General features: G+C 39.6%; 1 protein-coding gene across 5 annotated transcripts in view; it reads right to left on the reverse strand.

Moving 5' to 3' along the window:
• Window positions 1-22,162, reverse strand: part of NAV2 (neuron navigator 2) — a 423,681-nt gene that overhangs the window by 88,334 nt on the left and 313,185 nt on the right. For all 5 annotated transcript variants that reach the window (XM_074884466.1, XM_074884468.1, XM_074884465.1 and 2 more), the window contains 4 exons: window positions 21,683-21,795; window positions 18,041-18,149; window positions 15,204-15,593; window positions 1,434-1,556 (listed from right to left, as the gene is read on the reverse strand). In XM_074884466.1, coding sequence (XP_074740567.1) covers window positions 1,434-1,556; window positions 15,204-15,593; window positions 18,041-18,149; window positions 21,683-21,795 — 735 coding nt within the window. The remainder of the gene's footprint in view (window positions 1-1,433; window positions 1,557-15,203; window positions 15,594-18,040; window positions 18,150-21,682; window positions 21,796-22,162) is intronic.

The raw sequence follows: 22,162 nt of genomic DNA on the forward strand, positions 1-22,162 counted from the left end.
TTGCATTTCAGTGTATCACAATCCCATTCTAAGTGGGATATATTTAAACACACAAATAGTTTCTCTTGTTGAACATACATAATTGGTCCTGATGTGTGGTGTCTTCAGGGAAGGAGTTTAGCAAATAAAATATGAGAATAATTTACATGCCAAGAGGAAGTGTTGTAAGCACAGAAAACATTGGATGGGGGAAGGAATCAGTGACGAGGAATGTATCACTAGCTCTCCAGAAGGCTGACTGTTACTTAAACAATAATATAATTTATATTAGACCAATTCTGTATTGTAAACAGATAGTTTCTGTTAATGTGGCAATGTTCAGAAGCCACAGCAACAGACAAGGATGATACTTGGTTAGCCTTTGGTTGCATCACCAGGCAGCAATGCCTTCACCCACCGTCAACCAGGAGCGAGCACTGTTGGCTGAGTATGGGTTTCAAGTTGCAAATTTCAGAGAGAGAGAGATATGAGCTCTTGAAAAATCCAGGCATGTTTTGCAACTGGCAAGCATATGTTGACTTGGTAATTGAAACTGAGCTGAGGTTCTCTGAAAGGTTTTAGCTCTTTTGTTTTGATTTACCATCCTGCTCTTTACTAATATCAAGAGAACACCAAAGCAAATTTAGTATGGTTTTCTTTGAACACAAGGCTACATTCTCCATCACTTGTATTTCCTTAGTAATCTGTGCATCACTACCAAGAAAGTATCAGTCATATCAAACACAGTCAACTGCATTATGTCCCAGGAAAGACTTATCGATAACAAAACAAAAGGAGAAAAAACTTTCAGTTCAGAAACTGCTTCAAACCTGTAACTCAAAATCCATGTTTTATACTTAGGGGCCCCTTATGGAAGAAAAAGAATACAAAGTTCACTTACTACATCAACAGTAATGCTCATCAGGCTTTGGGTTTGGAAAGGAAAGAAGCAGCAATAGGCTGATGCCATTAAAAGCAAAAGTATTTAACCCATTTATCTCAACTCTAACAGAATACAGGTCTCATTACTGTCCATTTCCCCAGCTTTCTTTATGATTGCACTCCCATAAATTATGGATTTTTAGTCAGCTAGTTCTTGACCTTTGGCCTTGACCGTTCACACTGAATCACTGGACTTGGAAGAATCAGTGGAAATAAGAAGACAATTAGGTCTTTTTTATTTCAAACACAATTAAAATAGAAGGTTTACATTTTCTTGTGTTGCGTTCTGTTCACAAAATCCCAGGTAAGATTTCAGCAGAGCAATCAGAAGACACAAAGCCAGCATTTATCCTGACACCTCTGTCAGCCTAAAATACCCTGGAGAAGCTTATATCCACCTATTCAGTATCTGAATTGCCAAAGCTATTTCATCTCATAGATTCCATAAGCATTAAATACAGCGTGAAACAAATAATCCATTATACGCAAGTATTTGCGGGATGAGACCTTACCTGTCAGCATCTCCTAGTCCCAGTGAAGTGTTACGCTGCATCGTCTCCCGCACTGCAGCCATGCCATCAGGCAGACGGTTTAGCCTTCGAGTATAGAGGCCCAGACCACCATCAGTCATATATCTTTAAAGGAGCAAAACAAAATGTCATGTTTAGTAAAACAATAAAACTTTCACATATTATTGTAGCTCCTATCTTCTGCATGTTTTTAACTGTATATTGTAATTTCCCCACTTTTAAATTAAGAATACTACTTGGAATATGAAGCAAGGAAAACTTTATTCTTCATTAGATCAGAAATATTTTTTGCTTCTCATCATTCTCCACTGCATCCTGCACTCCCTCTCATCCATAAGAACTGAATTTCAGTATAACTGTGACAAAGGAAGAATACTTAACTTTCATTAAGGATGCCTAGATGGGAGTAATTTAACATTTGTGCATGCTGTCATTAATGATCCCTTCCCATCAAAAAAATGCATGGTTTATACCATCCTGAACTATTTTGTGTGGGCTAAAACAACATGATGGAAATCTCAACCCTTTTACAAGTTAACTGCAAAAATCGAATTCATCCTAGATTTTGTCAGTGATCCATGAACAGTGAGTAGCTGAAGAGTAGCCCAAGATTTATTGTGAGAAATCAAAGTTGTAGCATGAATGAAAAGTTTTTTCCAACCTTGTTTTGGCTCCTACATTGTACTCTGTCTGTAACTGAGACCTAGAGACATCTGCATTTAAAAAGTGTTATTATTCTTAGATATTAAGATGTGCCAGGTGTACGTATGACACTTCACAAATTGCTAAGATAGCACATTTCTTACTTTCTAGTTTAGACAAATGAAAAACAAAACTTAAATTGAGCAGAAAAGACGCATGGTGGACAAGAATAGATAGATATTGATCACCAGGAGCAATTCCTCACAAAATGCAGATTGTGTCATCCAGCATTTTTGGTGAAGCCTGTACCGATGCAGACAGCAAGAGCCATCATGTAGTGTAACTTCAGGATGTGGTGGGAACGAAGAAAGGGAAGTTTTAAAAACTGTACAACTACCCAGCACTTTGCTTTAGTTTATGAATAAAATATTTTAATATATTAAAACTGAGATTAAGAAGTTACTCCAATCTTCCCTTCTTGAATAGTTTTCTCAACGAGCTGCCCTACATCACTATCTCAATAATGTTTAAAATATTTTGTGGTGTTTCACAACAGCAGTATGTAAATGAGTTCCAACTGTCAAAATAAAAGAGGAGGATTTATCTCTTGGTTTAGCTTAATTTCTTTAAGTATTTCTGACTACAGCTATATGTGAGCTAGCTTTAAACTAGAAGGGCAAGTCCCATTCACCTCTCAAGACGAGTGAGCTCTGTGCTACCACCACTGGTTTGTCAGCCCAGGTACACCTACATGAGCAGCACTGATAGCTGTGTAAACACACTGCAAAGATTTTCACGCAACCGAGACTGAAATGACTCTAACAACTCTAGCAATACGCCTGCTTTCTCTGGCATACTGTTGGATGTGTAACATACCTCACTGAGTTTGGAGTTTATGGGATTGTATCCTCTTAATCCTTTAGCCACTCTTAGCAAATCGACAGCAGCCCAGAGAATATCCAGATACACAGCACACCCTCCTCTTGCTTAACAAGGCACAGAGGTTTCTCCTTAACAGCGAGACACCCTCATCCACAGCAAGAAAGGACAGATGCTCCTAGCTGCAGCCACCAATGCCTCTGCCAGCAAGATGTTACTGCAACAGATGTACTTCACTCAAGTCAAATTCGATTACTACATTTATAAAAACAGGATGGTAGACAGTCAAGAAGCCTTGCACAATCTGCTGGTTAGCATTTCAGTCAGATGTATAAATCTGCACAGGGCCTTCCCAGGAACAACCCAGGAGTCTCTCTAGGGAGTCTAACAAAGAGGTTGCTAAGCCCAGCAAGTCAGACACAAGAGTATTCTCTGTTCAGCAAATCTGTGGGGACATGATTCTCCAAACTCATAAACAAAGACTGTACAAAACATGAGGGGCAGTTGCACTGTAACTCATGTGGAATTTGCCTTAGGTCTAGCATTTTAACTTCTGTTTGACATAGTATAAATATTTTATTGTGGAAGAATATTTTTTCCCTAAGCTACTAAAATAAAAGAAAGGGAAAGAAAAGCTGAGCTTGAGACTGTATCGTTATACAAACAGGCAAGCAGCATTTTGCAAAAACGTCTAATGTACATACGCTAGTTGGTTTATTGCACATACTTGTCTGCACATGAAACACGTTTTTGTATGAATACCCGTTGTACACGTACTGGAAAGTGCAGCTTTGGGCTTTGCTGTCAGATTTCTGGCATACGACTAGTCCTTTGATAAAAAAGAACAACTACACCTGAGATGGATTGTTCTCCGTACTTATTACTCAGAATAACACAGAATATGTGAAATAAAATATAACTTAAGAGTTAGCAACGTTGAAATCAATGGAAAGCCTTTTCACCAGCATCAACAGATTTCATCCTCTACGTGGAAGCTCAGCAAGATGATAGATTAGAATAATTCGGCAGTTGCATCAAACTGAAAACTAACAGTCAGATTTTCATTGGTTTTAAGCGCTCATAAATTTTACAGAAGTCAATGGAACCTGGATGCCTTTGGCATCTTTGACATCTAGATTGTGAGTTTTTCTAACCAAGACCCTGTAAAAAAGAACATAGATGATGACTTTTACCTGCTATACCAACAGGACAAGTTTCTTACATGCCAGAACAACACAAGATAGATTTTTGTATTTTGAAACAGGTTTGTGTAATCACAGATTGAAAGTTTTATATCTTTTTTTTTTTTTTATTACATGCAATGTCCTCTACCCAAGAATGTTTAATTCCAAAAAGATGCCAAAACCAACGATGCCTGAATCCTGCATGCAACAGTGAGGTGAAAGAAGGAGGAAAGGTACTAGTTTATAAATTCTGTGGAGAAAAACGCATTTCCAATAAATACACTTGAAAATAAATGAAAAAAAAAAGTAAACTCTCTTCTATCCATTGGTTATTACAAAGGATATTAAAAATTACTGGTGCCACAAACCTCCAGCCATTGCTTTCTCTTCCTTCTTCCTCTTCATCCCTTCACACTTAATGCTGTTTTGGCTCTCAGAAACCATCTTGCCTTTATGAATACAATGTTACTATTGCTGCAGATTCTTGCTTTATGAGAAAGGAGAATATAATGAAGGTATATTTTTCTAAAGACAATCTTATAAGGTTTTACTCAGGGAGGAATAAAACCAGGAAATATTATCCTGCATGTGTATAATTCTAACGGTACTCAACACTAACTGAATTTATTACCCTATCACACACCTACTCAATATGGAATGCCAGTATGCTAGCCTCTCCTCTACAATGACCCACTGCAGTCCAAACAATTGTATTAGGCCAGTTATTGATTAGGTGTAACTTTTCTTATTAAAAAAATGACAAATTTGTACTAGATGCCTTGCCAGATTCATGAATCCTAAGAACTCTACAAGCACACTCAGTGCAAAAACAAGCACTTCAAAGTATGATTAGGGAAAAAGCATAGTATCCAGACTCTGTGACTTTTATACAGATGAGTAAATTCTACACGTTCAAAAAATTTAATAGCTTTAGGAATGGTACCAACAGCCAATGGAGAATGACTGCCTTTAATGAAGTCGAATATAATAACACTTAATGAATGGACAGTGAGGATGGTTAAAGGGAATTTCTAATCTTTTCAGGAAAAAATGCTTAATACTCATCTCTAGAGTTTCACTCTTCATCAGCAAGGAAACAAAATTAACCAAACTTCTCTGACTATGAAAAGACTCAGGTTGAACAAGAGCAGTATTATGCACTTCTAACACACAACTGGAACTTACAGCCCACTTTCTAGGTGACACTTTTTCCTGTAAGTGGCTCCCTGCCCTGTATTACAGGCATAAAGTAATTTGTTTTGGAGTTCCCTGGACAACGTGGACCTTTGAACTTCTCTTTTCTTTATCCAGATCGCCTTTTCTGTGCCTCTGAAATTTTGAATGCTGTAATAAGTCCTTCCAAGTGCAATATTTTTAGGGTATTTCTGATGCTGAAGTGATTTATTTCCCTTTCCTGAAAGGCACGCTGAGGAAACAGGAACGGGTTATGTCAGGGATCTGTAAAACCCAGCGGTCTGAGTCACTTGACTTCTGTCCGCACTCCCTACTTACCCACTTATCCAGCCAGCCAACAGCACACCTACTTTTATGGTCTGACAACTCTACCACTTCATATATATTCATTTCACTCCTTAATGTATGAGTATGAATTTTCCAATTTTGAAAATAGATAGCCAAGAGACAGGCATTCTTTACTTAAGTATTAGGAACAGAAGGAGCAGCAGGTCAGTCAGCAGCACACAACAGTCCAGGCAAGCCTACCCTGACCTGCTCAGCATCACATGGCTCCCTAATCCCAAATCCACAAGCAGGAGAGCAGCAACGTGCCCCAGAACTGGAGCTGACTTTGGCAGCCCAGGTGCTCCTGCCTTCTTGGTGCTTTGAATTCAAGGTTAGTTTGGAAAGAGCTGCCCAGGTGCCTCCTGGCAGCAGACCTGCCCAGCAACCCAAGTGCTTGAAACTTGAAGAAACAAAAAACTTCTAGGAATTACAGTTTTTGGATTATTCTGTGCATCAACATCCGCTTTGACATGCCAAAGCATTCTCTTTTAGCTGCAGCAATAGCACTGTTATCCTTAATGCTTTCCTTTAAACGTTTCTTTTCACTAGGCTTCATCTGCCTTGTCATTACAGTCAGTTAAAACAAGATCAAGAGGCTTAACAAGCTCTGAGTATCAAAGGAGTCTAACTTTGCCAGTTGCTAAAAACCAACAGCAGAAAATTCTCCACTGCTGTTTTGGAAATATGATAAACGAGACCAAAACGGTCCTGCTATTGCAACCAGGAATATGTTCCAAATCTGACTGAAAAAGAAATTCTAGCCTCACAGCAGGATGATGGCAACCCCAAATTTCTCAGTTTAATATGAATTTGGTCTGTATTTTCCATCATGACATTGGAATTAGACCGTATGACCTTTCCCCATGTTTCCCCCCCGAAGTCTTTCCACCCATTATTCTTGCCTGACTACTCTCTGTTACGATGCCCACCACATCGGCACAGTACTTGATCTCTCTAACCAGAGGGCTGAACATAAACCTTGTCTACAAGGCCTGTGACTGGTTTAAATTCCATTCTTTTATCCATGGGAATTTCAACAAAGGTATACAGGAACAGGATTAAGTCCTGAGCTTTCAGGTTGGGACTGCTAACTCAATGCCCAAATCCCTAACTTTAGACCAAATATTACCTTTCAGGTTCAGAGAAACACAAACCTATTGCTCATTTCATCCAAAATTAATAGACTTTTAATAATAATCAGTAACTACTTGCAATTAACAAACTAACGAATGAAGTATGAATTGTTTTGAAGATGCTCAAACCCAGAAGTGGAGTAAATGCAGAAATAACAGTGACTTGCAGTCTCAAAAATCCTATCACTGCTGGGAAGAAGCAGATACCTGTTCCACTAATGTGTAAGACTGGAAAAATGAGATTATGCAAAACTTAATAAGTATATTTTAGTTTCATTGTTTACTTGGAGAAACCTCTCACCTGTAAATCACTAATAACATGAACGGTAGCTGCTTATTCTCACTGTCCAAACCAGTCCAGACACAAAACAAGTTCACCCCCATTAACTACTTAACCCTCAGATCTTCTTCTGGGAAAAAAAAAGAAGAAATCTACAGAAAGAAGTGGCTTCTGTGAAATCAATACTTTTCTATTGGAGATGTATTAAGACTGCCTGGCACACAAGTCATTCAGCAGCCATCAGATAACACTTTTAGGGCATTGCTGCCCAGGGCTAAATTTATTTCTACCTATCTTCTCAGCTGGGTCTCCCTTTCAAGAAGGCTTGTTGCTATAAAACTTGCATTTGCTAAGGGAAGGATTTCCAAGGACTGTATAGCCTGGAAGGGACTTGGGTGGCTGCACTCACTCCAGGTTAGATCTCACACATGCCCCCACATCTGTTCCCTCCATGACAATGGCTTCTTACCAAGCTTCTGAAGAAACCAGTTTCCTGTGGAATTAGCAGTCTTAGATAGATCTAGTTCAAGAGAAACTGTCAGTATATAAGAGAAGAATATTAGACTGAAAATAGGCATCTCTTACATCACTGCATCCATTCCTGTTTCAGAGGAGACTCTTCTATTATATGATCCTCTTTCCAACACTCGCTCAACCTGTCCACCAAGTGCACCTTAAACTTAAAATCACCTTCCTCTCAAGGAAGAGGGCTTGCTCCAGCATCATTTTAAAAACTCTTTTACAAATCTTGCCAGCCCATCCATGATGATGACATGGATTAGGCAGTGAAAAGCATCCATTTAAGATAACTGGACTTTCAAAAGCTATAGTAGAATAAGATTATTTTGAAATTTTTATATTAAATTATAAATACTATTTTATGTTCTCCTCGATTGCCTCAATTTCTCTCCCTTTCTTTAGGCTGTTAATGAGACAAAAGAATAGGTTAAAGCTTTACTTACTCCTCTTCATCTATCTTGGAGTTGAACAGCCCTTCAGAAATGAATGGAGCACTGTATCTTGAAGGAGAACCCTGGCTACGACAATGAGACTTCAAATGCCAATATTAACTATGAACAGCCCCCAAAGCAGGCTTCAAAGAAGCCAGATGATTAACATATGTACAAGAAGATAGCAAGACCTGAGAAAACTCATGGGAAGAGACTAGGACAGATCCTCCCCAGATTTCATGGAGGAATTTGGACAGTGACTCTTCAGTGACTTTGTTAGGAGACACGAGGGCTTCATTAGAGCATTAGGACTTCATTAGGATTAGAAGAATTTTTCCCCTTGTAACCAAATGACCAGTAAAAGCATAATTATTTTTAAAAATGTAGTCTTGCTTAACTACATTTATTGCTGTTTCCCCACATTTTTCCCAAACTGTATCTTTAATTTTGAGCAGGTTTAGTTTAATCCAGTGAGACCATCAAGTTAATCCTAAATTGTGTGATTTAGAGGCCTTGGTGCAGAGCTGCAAGAGTTGCCTGTATGCAGGAACCGGGCCATAGCAGATGCTAAATCTGGGGTCTACCGCAAAGCCTCTCTAGCCCAAATCTATGTCCAGCATACCGAGATTGAAGGTGAGCAGCACAAAAAGGTAATTAAAAAAACCCCTGCTCCCTTCTCTGTGTGAGGAGATTAAAACCCACACTACTCATCTCACTGAAGTCATCATCTGACAAGTGGACTAAGCTAACACTAACGCCACACTAAATGCTCTCCTGGGGATGGAAAAGGGCATCAGCTATCCACCTGACTGGAGCTGGGCCAGTGAAACCCAAATGGGTCACTACACTGGAAGGTTCACTCACACAAAGGAGAGTAAATCATAGCACAGCCATTGCAGCATTCAGAAGGAGGAAGGGCTAAGCCCTGGGGTTCCAATTCCCAGGTGGTTTCAGAAATCTGCCCAGTCATTTGCTAACATAAAATGAATGACCCATCCTGGGAGAGGTGACCAGAGACAGTGACCTGACAAAATGAGGCAGACAAGACTGGAAAACACCCAAGACGTTAATTCTTTCAGGTGTGCACCCCAGTGAAACAGGGGTGAAAACACGTTACTTAAGACAATGATCCCACCCACCAAGCACAGGCTGCCAGCCTGGAGCAAGCTGAAGATCCACCAGAGTTGGGCAGCTGTTCAATAGGGTTTTGCATATGCCAATTTTGATTTAAATGCCTAAATCCTTTCTCAGAATCTGAAAATGAAAATCACTGAAATAAGCTATAGAATGAGCGATCCATTTCGCATTGTCCTCTTTAATTTTCTTAGGGAGGGGAATGACATGCGACCAAAGAGAAGCAACAAGGGAGTGGTGCTGCTTCTCCACAGGTGCTCAGCAGGGTCAGCAGCGAAGGAAGAGTCACTCCACAGCGACTATCGACTCCCTCTGCCTCCTCCTTGCCTGCAGACGATCCACATCGACAAACTGTGTATGACTGCATCCCCCTCTACCGGCTAGCCCCAGAGTGGGACCGTGTTTCATCCAGAAGCTGTCCTTTTGCTCAAATTACAAAAACCTGTTGGCACTGAAGCAGCAGTTCAAACACTGCTGAGGTGTTTATTACAGAAGCAAGCGCCGAGTGGGATAATGGCTATTAAATGGAATTTTGGTAGTCCTTGACAATAGGACAGTATGTACTAAGTAAGCAAAAAATGCAACACACCACAAGTCGAGAGTTGGTTTTACTGACCTATGGCCCTTTTTAGCAGTATACTGAATAAAAAGCTTGATTCCAGCTTATCTAATGTTATGACGTATAAGCCTATGATGTCTTCCTACGCTGAATGCTACTCTGCAAGAAAAGTTCTATGAGAGTGATTTATCTGAGATACGGTTTGTGGTAAATGACCAAACACTGTTTTATGGATGAAGCTGATGCCAGCACCACTCCTGAGCTGAGTGCAGTATTTAAGAATATTTAAAATAATATACAACATTAATAATATTGAAAATCCTTATGTAATATTCTAGTCATGTCACCTGTAAGGAACTTTAAGTGCAGTTCTTGGAATAAGAATATTATTTTGATTTAAACACTGCCATAATTTTTTCTTTTCATTCTCACAACACCAGGTCATCTATGACAAAGTCCAAAAGCTAGTTCTGAACCAGCTTCAACACAGTTTACTAAGAAGTCAGAAGTCAAGGTTTCCTTATACATTTTCATAAAAGTCAAAATTTTTGAGTTCACTTGCCTGACCCCTTCATTATTTGCATTAATTATCTATTTACCATATATAGCTACTATTCTACAATGTTGAAAAGATCAAAATGTAAGAAGCCAGTCCCAGCAGACAGAAGGCAGTTTAAATAAACACTCTGCTCAAACAGAGAAGAAAAATAAAATAAACCTGCTAATGATTCTCAGTCATGTTGAAGTGTTATAGCCATATAAGGAATGCAGTTTTATCCATCCACTATCTTTAGATAAAATATTATCACTAAAATCATACCATTTAGAGAGCAATGTCCAGTAAAATTACTAACCCACTGTAACTCAAAGCATACAGAAAAAATACAGTGGTAATGACCGTGGCAAAAAATCGGCTAGAAAAGACTGTATCTAGCATTGAATCAATGTAGAGGGTGAACAGGCTCTCATTCAGACCATGATTACTACTGTCACTCTTGATTTCTAGCTAGCCACACGTTACCTGGAGAAGCAACCATTCCTGTTGCAGACAGCTTGGAAGGAAATGGTTTCTCTTACCTACTGCTACCAAGAACAAATTCTCATTAGCAGCAAACTGCATAGTCCTCCTTTTCTCTCTCTAAACCCTTAGCCCAAGGGAAGGTCTGTTGCGCCACATATGAGCCTGACATCTGAAAAAGATGTGTCGCTGTCTAACTGATAAATAGAACAAAAGCAAGCAACTGAGCCACAAGAATCCTACAGACACAAATTACACGTCAACACGCAATGAGATCAGGCCTCAGTGTCAGCTCTTCATATCAAACTCTTCTTTGCCTCCTAATAGAACTCCTAAATTTCAGCCTACAAGAGAACTCTATCTCAATGATGGTTTTGGTTCATGTTACTCACGGGCAGACAGGCCTCTGCACCACAAAGATGATTTCTACCTTAGGATACCACGATTTTGTCTGGGTTTGAGTGACCTGAGCAGAAGCAGGGGGTGAAGCCTGGTTCCCCAGCCCAGAGTGGCCTTCTCTCCCTTTTACCATCCTTTCATCCATGTTCCCAATTCACCTGCTTGTAGTGCTTGTAGAAAGATCCCTGGAGAGCACAAAGGCTTGAATAAACAAGAAGGAATCATAATCCCATGAGCATCGCACACAGAAACACATTAAGAGTTTACAGAAAAAGAGATATGGCATGGTAACGTATTGGCCCCAAAGCATCAAATAAATGGCGAGGTTAATAAAACGGTAAAAAGCCTCTTCCTCCCCTGCCAGCAGCTGCTGTACCCGCGGGAGGTTGCTGAAAGGAGAATTTTAGCATAGGGCCTCTGAACACTGTATGCAGGCTGAGCACTTCTGTCCTTGTCTAATAGCTGAGGGAGCAGTTTGCTGCTAGGCTGGCTAAGGGAGGTACGAGAGTCACTAGCTAACGTTTCTTAATGAGATGCACTCCAAAGAGTGAGCTGGGCATGCCCCAGAGCCCAGCCTGGTGTGCAGCAGACTCACGGTCCGTGCACGGGGCTGCTCACATCTGCCCTGCCTTGAAGATCAGGCTCTAGGGTGGCTGAGCTGTCAAATCATCAAATCTACATTTTCTTGGAACATAGCTGGAACAGCCACGCTTCTGCAAAAAATTGTTTTGACAAGCTGCGTTTGCAGACCCAAAGCCATTTCCTGAGAAAATCTGTGACCAGCACTAATCAGTATATCCACCCTGTTAATTCTGCATAGAAAGCTGCACACCAAGGTAATGAAAACAGGGGCAGAGGATTAATTAAATTAAAAGAATTTTTAACAGCTCTGTTGCTCCATTCCAAGGACAGATAAAAAGGAAATTAACTCTACAATCTCATTAGAGATGCCACTTTCTGATGAAGCTCTGAAGCCTCGAGCTCAGCCAGCTGCTGGAAGAGGTGGTTGGGTGCTTGCTCCCCACCTCACACAAATCCTAGTCCTGTTACTTTGTCGTTCGGTTCATGTTTTAGCTCCCACAATAAGACAACTTCTTACCTTTGATCCACTCCCTGGAGACTTCCTTTGTTTAAGAGATATTCTCTGCCCGTTTGGAAAAGATACTCTTTCTAACCCTATGAAAGCAATCCTGGTGTCTGCCAGAGCTCTGCTTGAGCAGATTTATTAAAGGAGGCCAAACGAAACTTCCCATGACCCAGTACATTTCAGAGAAAGCATCAGGATCACAGGGCTAGAATAGTTTGTCTTGGCTATTGGATTTATTTTGGCTGTAACAAATATTTTGGCTTCCTTCCCTATCAGTTTGCCAATGAAAACACAGATCCAAGGTTTTCAGACTGCAGGATTGTAGCAATTCTGAAAAATGACAAAGTGAAACACATACCAGCTAATAAAGAGCTATTCATGCTATAAATGCCCTCTTGTGCTGCTTTCCACATACTGTAACTCAGCTTCTGGAAATACTGGGCTTGTTTGCCCTAACATTGATCTCAGAGATTTGTTCTGCAGCAAGTCACTCAGATGCTTTCTTTACAAGCAACCTCCCCGACTTCTAAGCGGTGTGTTATTCCTCTGCCACAAAAACACAATGCTATCCTATTTTTTTATTACCGGGAATAAACCGACATAGGGGAAGATAACTTATGAAACAGGCTACCAAAACATCTGTTCACACTGGAGATGGTAGTCCAGCATTATTAGGTGTCAGTGAGATTCACCAAAGGTAACACCCTCATTTTTTATCTCTCTCCATTGGTCCTGGGATTATATCCAATGCTGTTATTGCAATTCAGTACTGCAATACTCCCTTCTCGGGGAATCTGCACAGACAATTACTCCCCACAGACTATGCAACCCCAACACTGTGGGGCTGCTTCCCCGAACACTCCCTCCAAATGCCCACCAGTGCAGCAACAAGAGGACCTCCAAATCCCCCAACCTCCAAACCCTGACCACAACCTGGAAATGGAGCTGGATCTTTCTGATGAGGGATTGACCTACAACACAGATTCTGCCCTTGGAATTTAGTCAATGGCTACAATAATGCTGTATAAATCAATGAACCAACTCACATTATTTAGCAAAATAGGCTTTTGTAGCTAAAGGCAAAAAATATGGAAAAGAAAAAGACATTTGTACACATAACTCTTCTTGTCCTAAGAACTTTAAGCTGTCATCTCATTTATCAATCTGTGACTGGTTATATGAGTAAAAACTGAAGGTTATCTCCCTCCTTTAAAAACTAGTGGGAAATAAGTGTCAGGTAGTCAATTAAAGATGTTCTAACACTCAAGGCTAGGAGCGAGGTGCTGTGCAGTATATGACTCTTCTGCTAAATGATGCATTCACCATTCTTGGTATTATTCTTGGTATATAACTCGCTGCTTTGGTGACAGAGGTACCAACTGGCAAACACATTTTATTACATTATTAGTCCCTTAGACCCAGAATCCAAAGACCACTCTTACATTTTCAGACTACAGAGACTTCCATTTTTTATCCTACAGGATGGCCAGATAGACACAGAAAAGGAAATGATACACAGAGATGAGCGAAGGCACAGATTTCTCTGGAAATATCATTTAAAAACTCAACAGCTTTCTTATTCTTTCCTTTTCCTCAACCTGGAATCTGAACTTCATACACTATGTAAAGATCTGCAAAGACTGGGGCTCCTCTAGGATATGAGCAGCAGAAGCCTGAACTGACACAACTCTGCCAGGGACACTTCTCAGTTCATACTCCAGGTGTTTTATAGAAACCATAGTGCTACTCAGAACTTACTTTCCTCACTTTTAGACCAAACTACAGCCACCAGTTTAAATAAAAGTCATAGCCCAGAGGAAAAGCAGTAACTGTTATTACAATGAACACTGCCAAATTCAGGTGTAAGTTGATTTATTTGAGAAAACACAAGGTGCTTTAGTGACACGATGTAGTATTAATGCAGCAACAGCTACCGGGGTGCTTTATCTGAAACAGAATTTTATGCTGCTTTTTGCATCGGCTTCTTTACTATATACTTCCCTAATGAAGAATTAAAAATAAAGTGTTTGACTTCTTAAAAAGGACAGTGTGAAAACATACAAATATTCACAAAGGACGGAATTAATGGAGGTTTCCAGATTGTGTAACTTAACTGGTTAAGTTAGTGACAAATCAGCAGCTGGATTCCACCTATTTCAGTAAGAGACACTAAATCTTCCAAATAAGCCAGTGCTACAAGAAATGTCACTTATAAAAAAATTACAGAAAAGCAAAGGATGTAAGATGGCCAGACAGGGAAAAAGCTGCCACAAAATAAATATAGCATTTACATCTCAAAGATCAGTTTTAACATCAGTGTAATGCTGATGTACTTGAGCTAAGAAAAAATGACTATACTTTCTAGAAGGAACTGAAAATGGACATAATGAATTGAATACTGACTTTGGATCAAAGAACAAATGCTTTTTCCAGTCAAGGCAGAGGTAAAATGTTGACATACACCATTGTTAATAATTGCCTATCAGTTTATATTTCTGCACACTAACTTGTTCTTTAGACTTTATTTTGCGCATACAACTATTTTACCCTACACAGAGATGTAAACTCATTTCCCTCCAAAATGTTCAGACAGCAAAAGGGTTCAGTAAAAGTACAGCAAACGCCTCACTCGCCCCATCTTCTGGGCATAAATGAACATTGCAGCATGTATTTGCCGACCACAATAAACCCTGAATCGGGAAAACATTTAATCATGTACAAGAGTATATTCATATATAGGAATATCTTCTTAACATGCACTTAAAACTTAAATCGTGTGCTTAAATCTCACTGACTAAATTAACTGTGATAATGACCTGTCCCTCTAAACGCTTATGAAAACTGGTAGAATATCTTTGGGGATTTTTTTTTCTTTCTCCAAATAATCACAGGAATACAATGGCATTAAACATAATTGAAAAATCACTTGAAGTATAGTATTTAGGAAGAAAAATAAAGGCACTTACCCACTTGTGATGTCATCAGCTCTGATATTCTTGCCCAGCACATCCCCATCGCTCATATAGCCGGTGGCATCCATGGTGATGCCTTCCAGATCGATTTCATCACTTCCCTTGTCCGAGATGTCCACGTGGCAGACACTGCTCCCGCGAGACGCCAGCTGCCTCCGCAGAGGTGCCGAATACATGTAACGTCCTGACTCGGTGTTGATGAAGCGGCTGGCGTTGCCTCGCGGAGGATACCCGTTTCCCATCGATGGAGCATCACCTGCCTGCAGGCGAGGGCTGGACTGCCCCAGTCTCCATGATAAGGGGGTCGGTCGTCCCGTCAAGCTGAGGATGCTGCGGCCACTTATCTCGGTAGTGACGTTGGTGTCAAATGTAGTTTCCAATGTGCTTAAAAAAAAAAGAAATGCATTTGATTAAACGTATATGGAGCACCGTGAGATTTCAGGTAAATGCAAGACCCTACACACCAAACACTCACCAAGTTACAGCATTAACAGAATTTATCTGCTACAATGCCTTGAGAGAGATAGTCCATTCACAGAATCATCTCGGTTGGAAAAGACCTTGAAGATCTTCCAGTCCAACCATGAACCTCACACTGACCGTTCTCAACTCCACCAGATCCCTCAGCGCTGGGTCAACCCCACTCTTCAACACCTCCAGGGATGGGCACTCCACCATCTCCCTGGGCAGCCCATTCCAACGCCCAACAACCCCTTCTGGAAAGAAATACTTCCTAAGAGCCAGTCTAACCTTGCCCTGGCGCAGCTTGAGGCCATTCCCTCTTGTCCTGTCGCTTGTTCCTTGGTTCAAGAGACGCATCCCCCCTCTCTGCACCCTCCTTTCAGGTAGCTGTAGAGGGCGATGAGGTCTCCCCTCAGCCTCCTCTTCTCCAGACTAAACCCCCCCAATTCCCTCAGCCGCTCCCCATCAGACCTGTGCTCCAGACCCTTCACCAGCTTTGTTGCCCTTCTCTGGACACGCTCGAGTAATTCCATGTCCTTTTTGTAGTGAGGGGCCCAAAATTGAACAGAGTAATCGAGGTGTTGGTTCCTCCAACACTGTTCTTAAATAATGATACTCTTGCACCCAGGTCACCAAGTGTTCAACATACATGTGAGAAGACTTAAGCAGGAACTTTTTAACGATTATCCACAGTATCAAAGAATAACTTTTTCATCTTCAGTCATATATAACTCTATTACACCATGGGTTTGCCACTCTAGGCAAGGGAGTGGGATATTACGCTGACTAAAGGAAAACCAACTCAAGTACTATTTTTCTGATACATTTTCTTTTTTTTTTGGCTGCATCCATGAAAGTCCTAATACTCTGGAGACGTGTCCAGCACTAACACGGTAGCTATTTCTACACTGAGGAAAGAATTAAATGAAAAAACTGTAAGAAAGGCAAAACAAGTTTATTTTTCAAAGTAGATTTTATATATTCATGAATTTATTTTTCAAAATATTGATAGTATTTATGCAGAGCTCTGGTTACAAAAGCATTTTAAGTCACAGCCTGTAAATACAGTTTTTGACAAGTGTCAGCTACGTGAAATCTTCCATTCTCTGAATCTGACTGTGTGATTATGTTGCACCCCTTCCAACAGTAATGCTAGTATGGTGTGAGTATGGTCTGAGAATGCTGTGACCACTCATCTTGGCAGTGACATTGGCATCAAAAGTAGTTTCCAATTATCCAAAAGATAAATGCATTTGATTAAACGTAGACTGCTATATGGAACCTTAAAAATGGGATTGCTACACCATGACATTTCAGGTGATGTGTATAGACTGCAAGACTACACCCTGAACACTCACAGCTTAGTTGCAGCTAATTTATTTGCAGCTAATCCATAGCTGCAACTTCTCTTACACACATGAACTCCCTCTTTTCCTTTCTTGCTCAACTAAAGACTGTTGCTTTTTTTTTTTTTTAATTGTGGGTATTTGTTAAAATAAGCAACATTGTACTATTTGCAATATAATGCTACATATACGCTGCAAAAACCTATGCATCCTCTGGTTATAGTAATTCAATCATAATGAACTGTCACATTAACTGAAATTTGAAAAGAAAAATAGCATTGGGAGTTCATCTTTGAAAGCTCTGCCTCAGTTTTAGATACAAAGCCAAAGCATAAAGTGTTGCCCCCATGAACTCATTTAGGGCTGGAGTCCATAAGGCACTGAGTAGGACCCCGACCTCATTAGGGGCCAAACAGCTTATTCTCCAAGCCTCCTGTTCAACACTGAGAAGATCTGAGTCACAGAATGTTTAAATGTAATAATAGTCTTTGTTTATTTAGAACATATTTTAAATATTGCTGAAGATTTCCAAACGCTGCTTTACAAAGAAAAAGCAGTTATATACATGGATGACTAACACTATTAGAAAAATTTGTTTGTCCAAAGATTGGTCAGGAATTCAAGTTATGCACTTGATGAAGTGGGTCAAGCGCAGTTCACCTGCTTATTTAAACAAAATATTACACATAGGGGAGAGGGGTGTAATGCACTGAAGTTGTTTAAGATGAAGAAACATTTTAAACTGTAACCTATATTCAAACATCACCTAACACATTTAACAAGCACTGATTATTCTCCACCTTTGATTCTATATACAACCCACCACCACCAATTACTCATCATATATCTCAACAAACACTGAACATTATTCAGAATCTGTGCTTTAAGACAAGAAGTACAAGATCAGTATCTTCCACTGTCAGTGTTAACAATTTTTAAAGGATGCAACCCAGTCAGATCTAAGAGATGTAAAGTAAGAGCACAATGATGTCCATTTTCTTATAAACAAAGTCATGTCATTACCTGTGAGTGACCTGGGTTCCACGTAAACTGGACATAGTTTCCTCTAAGTTCTGTCGAAGATCGGCAATGTTTTTCACAGTTCGTAACCGCCGAGTTTCTGGATCCTCTCCTACAGGGAAAAAAAAAATGTAAGAAAGGATAAGGCAGGAAACAGCAGAGAACTGAGCTGTTACCTCTGCCTGATTCTGACTCAAACACACCTTTTTCTGACTTTCTGTTATTTAACACTCCAAACTGATTATGATGGAGATACCATTCCCTTACGGCAGGCACCTGCCGCTGCCACAGCCGGACTGAGAACGAGCTCTGTACTGTTAACTTTAATTCACAGGCTGCCTTTGCACCAGATGTTTCTATATGGTAATTTCCCCATATGACCCAATTTAAATTCCGGTTAACTTTCCACCTCATTAGGAGATATAGTCCATCAATACCACCCTTTCCATCTCATATATTGACACAATTAACATCAACCCAACACAGCCAATTTCTCCAATGCTGTATTTTCATTAGATCTTCTTTTTTCATTTTAAATAGTTGTCATTCTACAACAACAGCCTTCCAATAAACTAACTTGTGTAGACTAGGCGCTCCTTGCCAAGTGATGTTTTAGGTAATGTAGCAAAAATTTTTGCTTGTCAACATGACAACACAGTTATCGTTACTTAAGTGTGCTACATGACACAAAGTTGGGGGATGACTTTTAGTTTCCCTGGCATTTAGAAATCCTGTTCTTCACATATTCTGATCTAAAACACATTTATGTCCTGTCCTTTAACTCTAAAAGTAGATTTTACACACATTAAAAAAGTCCTCCTAGTGTCTCAGCATAATTTATTTTTATAAAATTAATAATTAGTGCCTCAGCATAATTTATTTACTTGCTCTCAGCTGTCAATGAAGAAAAGCTTTGGTTGCTAACTCAACTGAACTATATATGGTTAAACCTTCTAAGAGGTTGAAGAGCACTGAATTTCTAGTAGTGCCAACATATTCTTTGTAAGCTGAGTACTGAAACAGAAAACCTCCAAAAAGCCGTCACAAAGCTTCTGCTGGGCTTTGTGGAAGGAAATGATTTCATTCTAAAGGGTTTACAACTCATGACTAAAGAAAATACTACAGCAAATTTAAAACTTTTCAAATTTCGTATCCGCCTTCTCTGCACAAGTGATGCATTCTTCAGCTGCCAGGATACTGGTCATCCATACAATTGGTAGTTTAGATGGCTATCTATACATCACACACATCAAAAGTGTTAGGGAGCAGATAAACGAACTGTTGTTGGAACTTTCCAAATTCTTTGCTTTAAAATTCATGTTTCTGAAAGATGCCAGGTTAGTGGCACAGAAAAAGCAAGGCAAGTACTCTTGCCCGCAAAGCGGCAGTTAGAAACTACTCACCAAAGTGCTGGAGCCCCAACTACAGGGGAATTCTCTAGGGAGGGGAAGATAGACTTTAATGTTTATACAATCATTAGCCTTTCTGAGACAAACAACAATGGCTCATGTTAGCAAAAATGTTAGCAATTTTTTTTTAATGGGTCTCTACTCCCTGGGAAATAATCTCCCTGAGATACAATTCACTTAGGCCAAATGATCAAACAATTATGATCTGGCTGGACTGGCAGTAGCCGCCTTACAAGACCAATTCCTTTAGTCACTGGGTCTCTGGGACAGAAAACATCTTCTACACTCATAGATCTACAAATTTTTGCAGTAAAGAACATAAAATATTTATAGGCCTTTAGCCTAACAAAGGTCACAGTGCTCTTTTACAGATCATTTCTCTCATAGCTATTAAGGCAAATGGTAGATAAATTCTTAAGAGAATAAACGTGAGACAAGCTAAACCAATTTCTATTGAGATGACTCTTATACCTAAATTGATACCGAATTTTTATTTAAATGACATTCAGTTGCTAAAATTATAAGTATACTTAAAAGACAGACATTGGATAGTGCCATTAGAACTTAATTATTAAATCACTTAGCTCTTCATGAACAGGCACTATCACTAAACTATTCAACTCCCAGTTTTCCCTATCCATGCTCTCTTTTGTTTTATATGTGCTTTTAAATTAAAAGCAACAATAGCTGCTACGTAGTGAGAAAAGAAATCTGTCCCTTATTTCTTCTAATTTATTTGGGTTGAGAGACCCTTTTGTTTTGTTTGCTTCTTTTCCCCTAAGATCCCTTCAGGGACTGCTGCTGTCTGTGGGGTTTGGCTGCACACAGCTGGGTTTTGCATCTCCACTGTTTGAGGTTGTCAGCTGTCTTCCATTTTTGTATCCCAAAACTTACATATTCTGCTTGAATAATAGTTTGCATTTACGTAACATCTGTCGTTAAAGACTACAGACCTTTTGTGATCTATAAACACTTCTCAGTTTACAGGCTAAAATACATCTAGGCTAGACAACATGATGACTAAGAGGCAATACTGAAAAAGTTTAAGCAGCTGGACACTCTGCATTTCTTACTTTGAACTGTCTCTCATATTTAAATATGAACCCAAAGATGTTCTCAAGGATTTTATCCATTGTGCCATTTATTTGCCTTTTAAATATTTAATCCACCTATATATGTCATACACACAGATACACACATTTATGCATTCCTGGAGCCCTTTTCCTCACCAATGACTCTGCCCCTTGCCTTTGCCATCAGCATACATGCACACAGGTATAAACACAGCATTGACAGAACATGTAATGCAGTATGAAATTAACCCAATTGTGAAACTTTTAGTGACATGATTTTTCCAAGCAAGACGATCAGTTTCAAAACACACATTAAACTGGAGGACACCAAACCTAAGTAGATGAAAAAACCTGAGATATTCTACTGATGTGATATACTGCAATAGTATGCAGTAAGCAAAGTCATAGACATTGCTGAAACTGGAATAGGAGACTTGACTGTGACTATAAAACCACATTTTAGATCTTTAGTAGAATATGGTTGTTAAAAATTGCTTTGTTATATTGATAAGCTTAAAAAATATTGCTAATTATCATATATTTCTTACAGTAGCAAGAATTCTAGATAAACATATGAAGTACTTTTTAATTTAGACTGCTAGTATCCTAATTACAATCAGTTTCAGCTTCTATATGCTGGACACAGTAAAATACACTGGATTTCTGTCTCCTATTGCTGCAGAAACCAATTCTCAAATTGATCAGATTCACGTGAGTGAATAGGGAGATTCCTCCAAACTTAGAAATGAACCAAAACATCAAGGAAATTAACTTAATCTCCTCTGTAAGCTCTGAAGCAAAGTTTTAAAAAGAAAAAAATAAAAATCAAATGCTTCGGAATACTTAGGATCCTTATAACAGCTTAATCCTAAAAGGTGCTGCACACCTCCTAGAAAAACATTAAGTACCCAGAATTCCTAATGATTTCAAGAAATTTGTGGGGCACACCACTGCGTAGAACTGGAGCATCTAGTATTCAGATTATTGACAGCTGATTGCCAGTGCTGAAAAGCTGAAAGAAATATCATAACTAGTAAGCTAAAGCATTAGGAATAAAACCAAATTAAATCCCCCCTTAAATAAGGAGCTCCTGACTTCAACCTTGCTTTAGCCCATTCTTATTTAACCAGACCACAGACAGTGGGCCATGCTGCAAGACATACCTGAGAGGTCTTCGAGGGCAGGCTGTCCAGTTTTGACATAAAGAGCAGAATCCATGCTGACCCCTCCTGTGCTGGCCTCGGCTGTTACGTTCCCTTCGTTGTCTGTCTGCGATCTGGAAGGCAAAACAGAACAGAGACGTGCAGTCACTCTCCATCAAAAGTATCTCAAGTATAACAACTAGACAATTGCACCTGCCATCAGCCACTCTGTCCCCCTCTCCTGAATAGACCAGCAGACTGATTTTACATAATTCATTAGTCCCATGTTGAATTATGTCCTAGAAATGGAAACAAGCACTCAGCTGTAAAAGATAAAAAATTCATAGTCAAAGATAGGCTTCACAGGTCTTCAGATGGGGTCTTAAGACACTCTGTTTTCCAGCTAAATTTTAATTATCAATAACCATCATCTGATCCTCTCTAATAAAAGTCTGTATTGCATGAATATAAAGCAGGTAGTGCATGATGGCATGTTACACT

The sequence above is a fragment of the Strix uralensis genome, chromosome 15 (assembly GCF_047716275.1).
Source record: "Strix uralensis isolate ZFMK-TIS-50842 chromosome 15, bStrUra1, whole genome shotgun sequence".
Lineage (NCBI taxonomy): Eukaryota > Metazoa > Chordata > Aves > Strigiformes > Strigidae > Strix > Strix uralensis.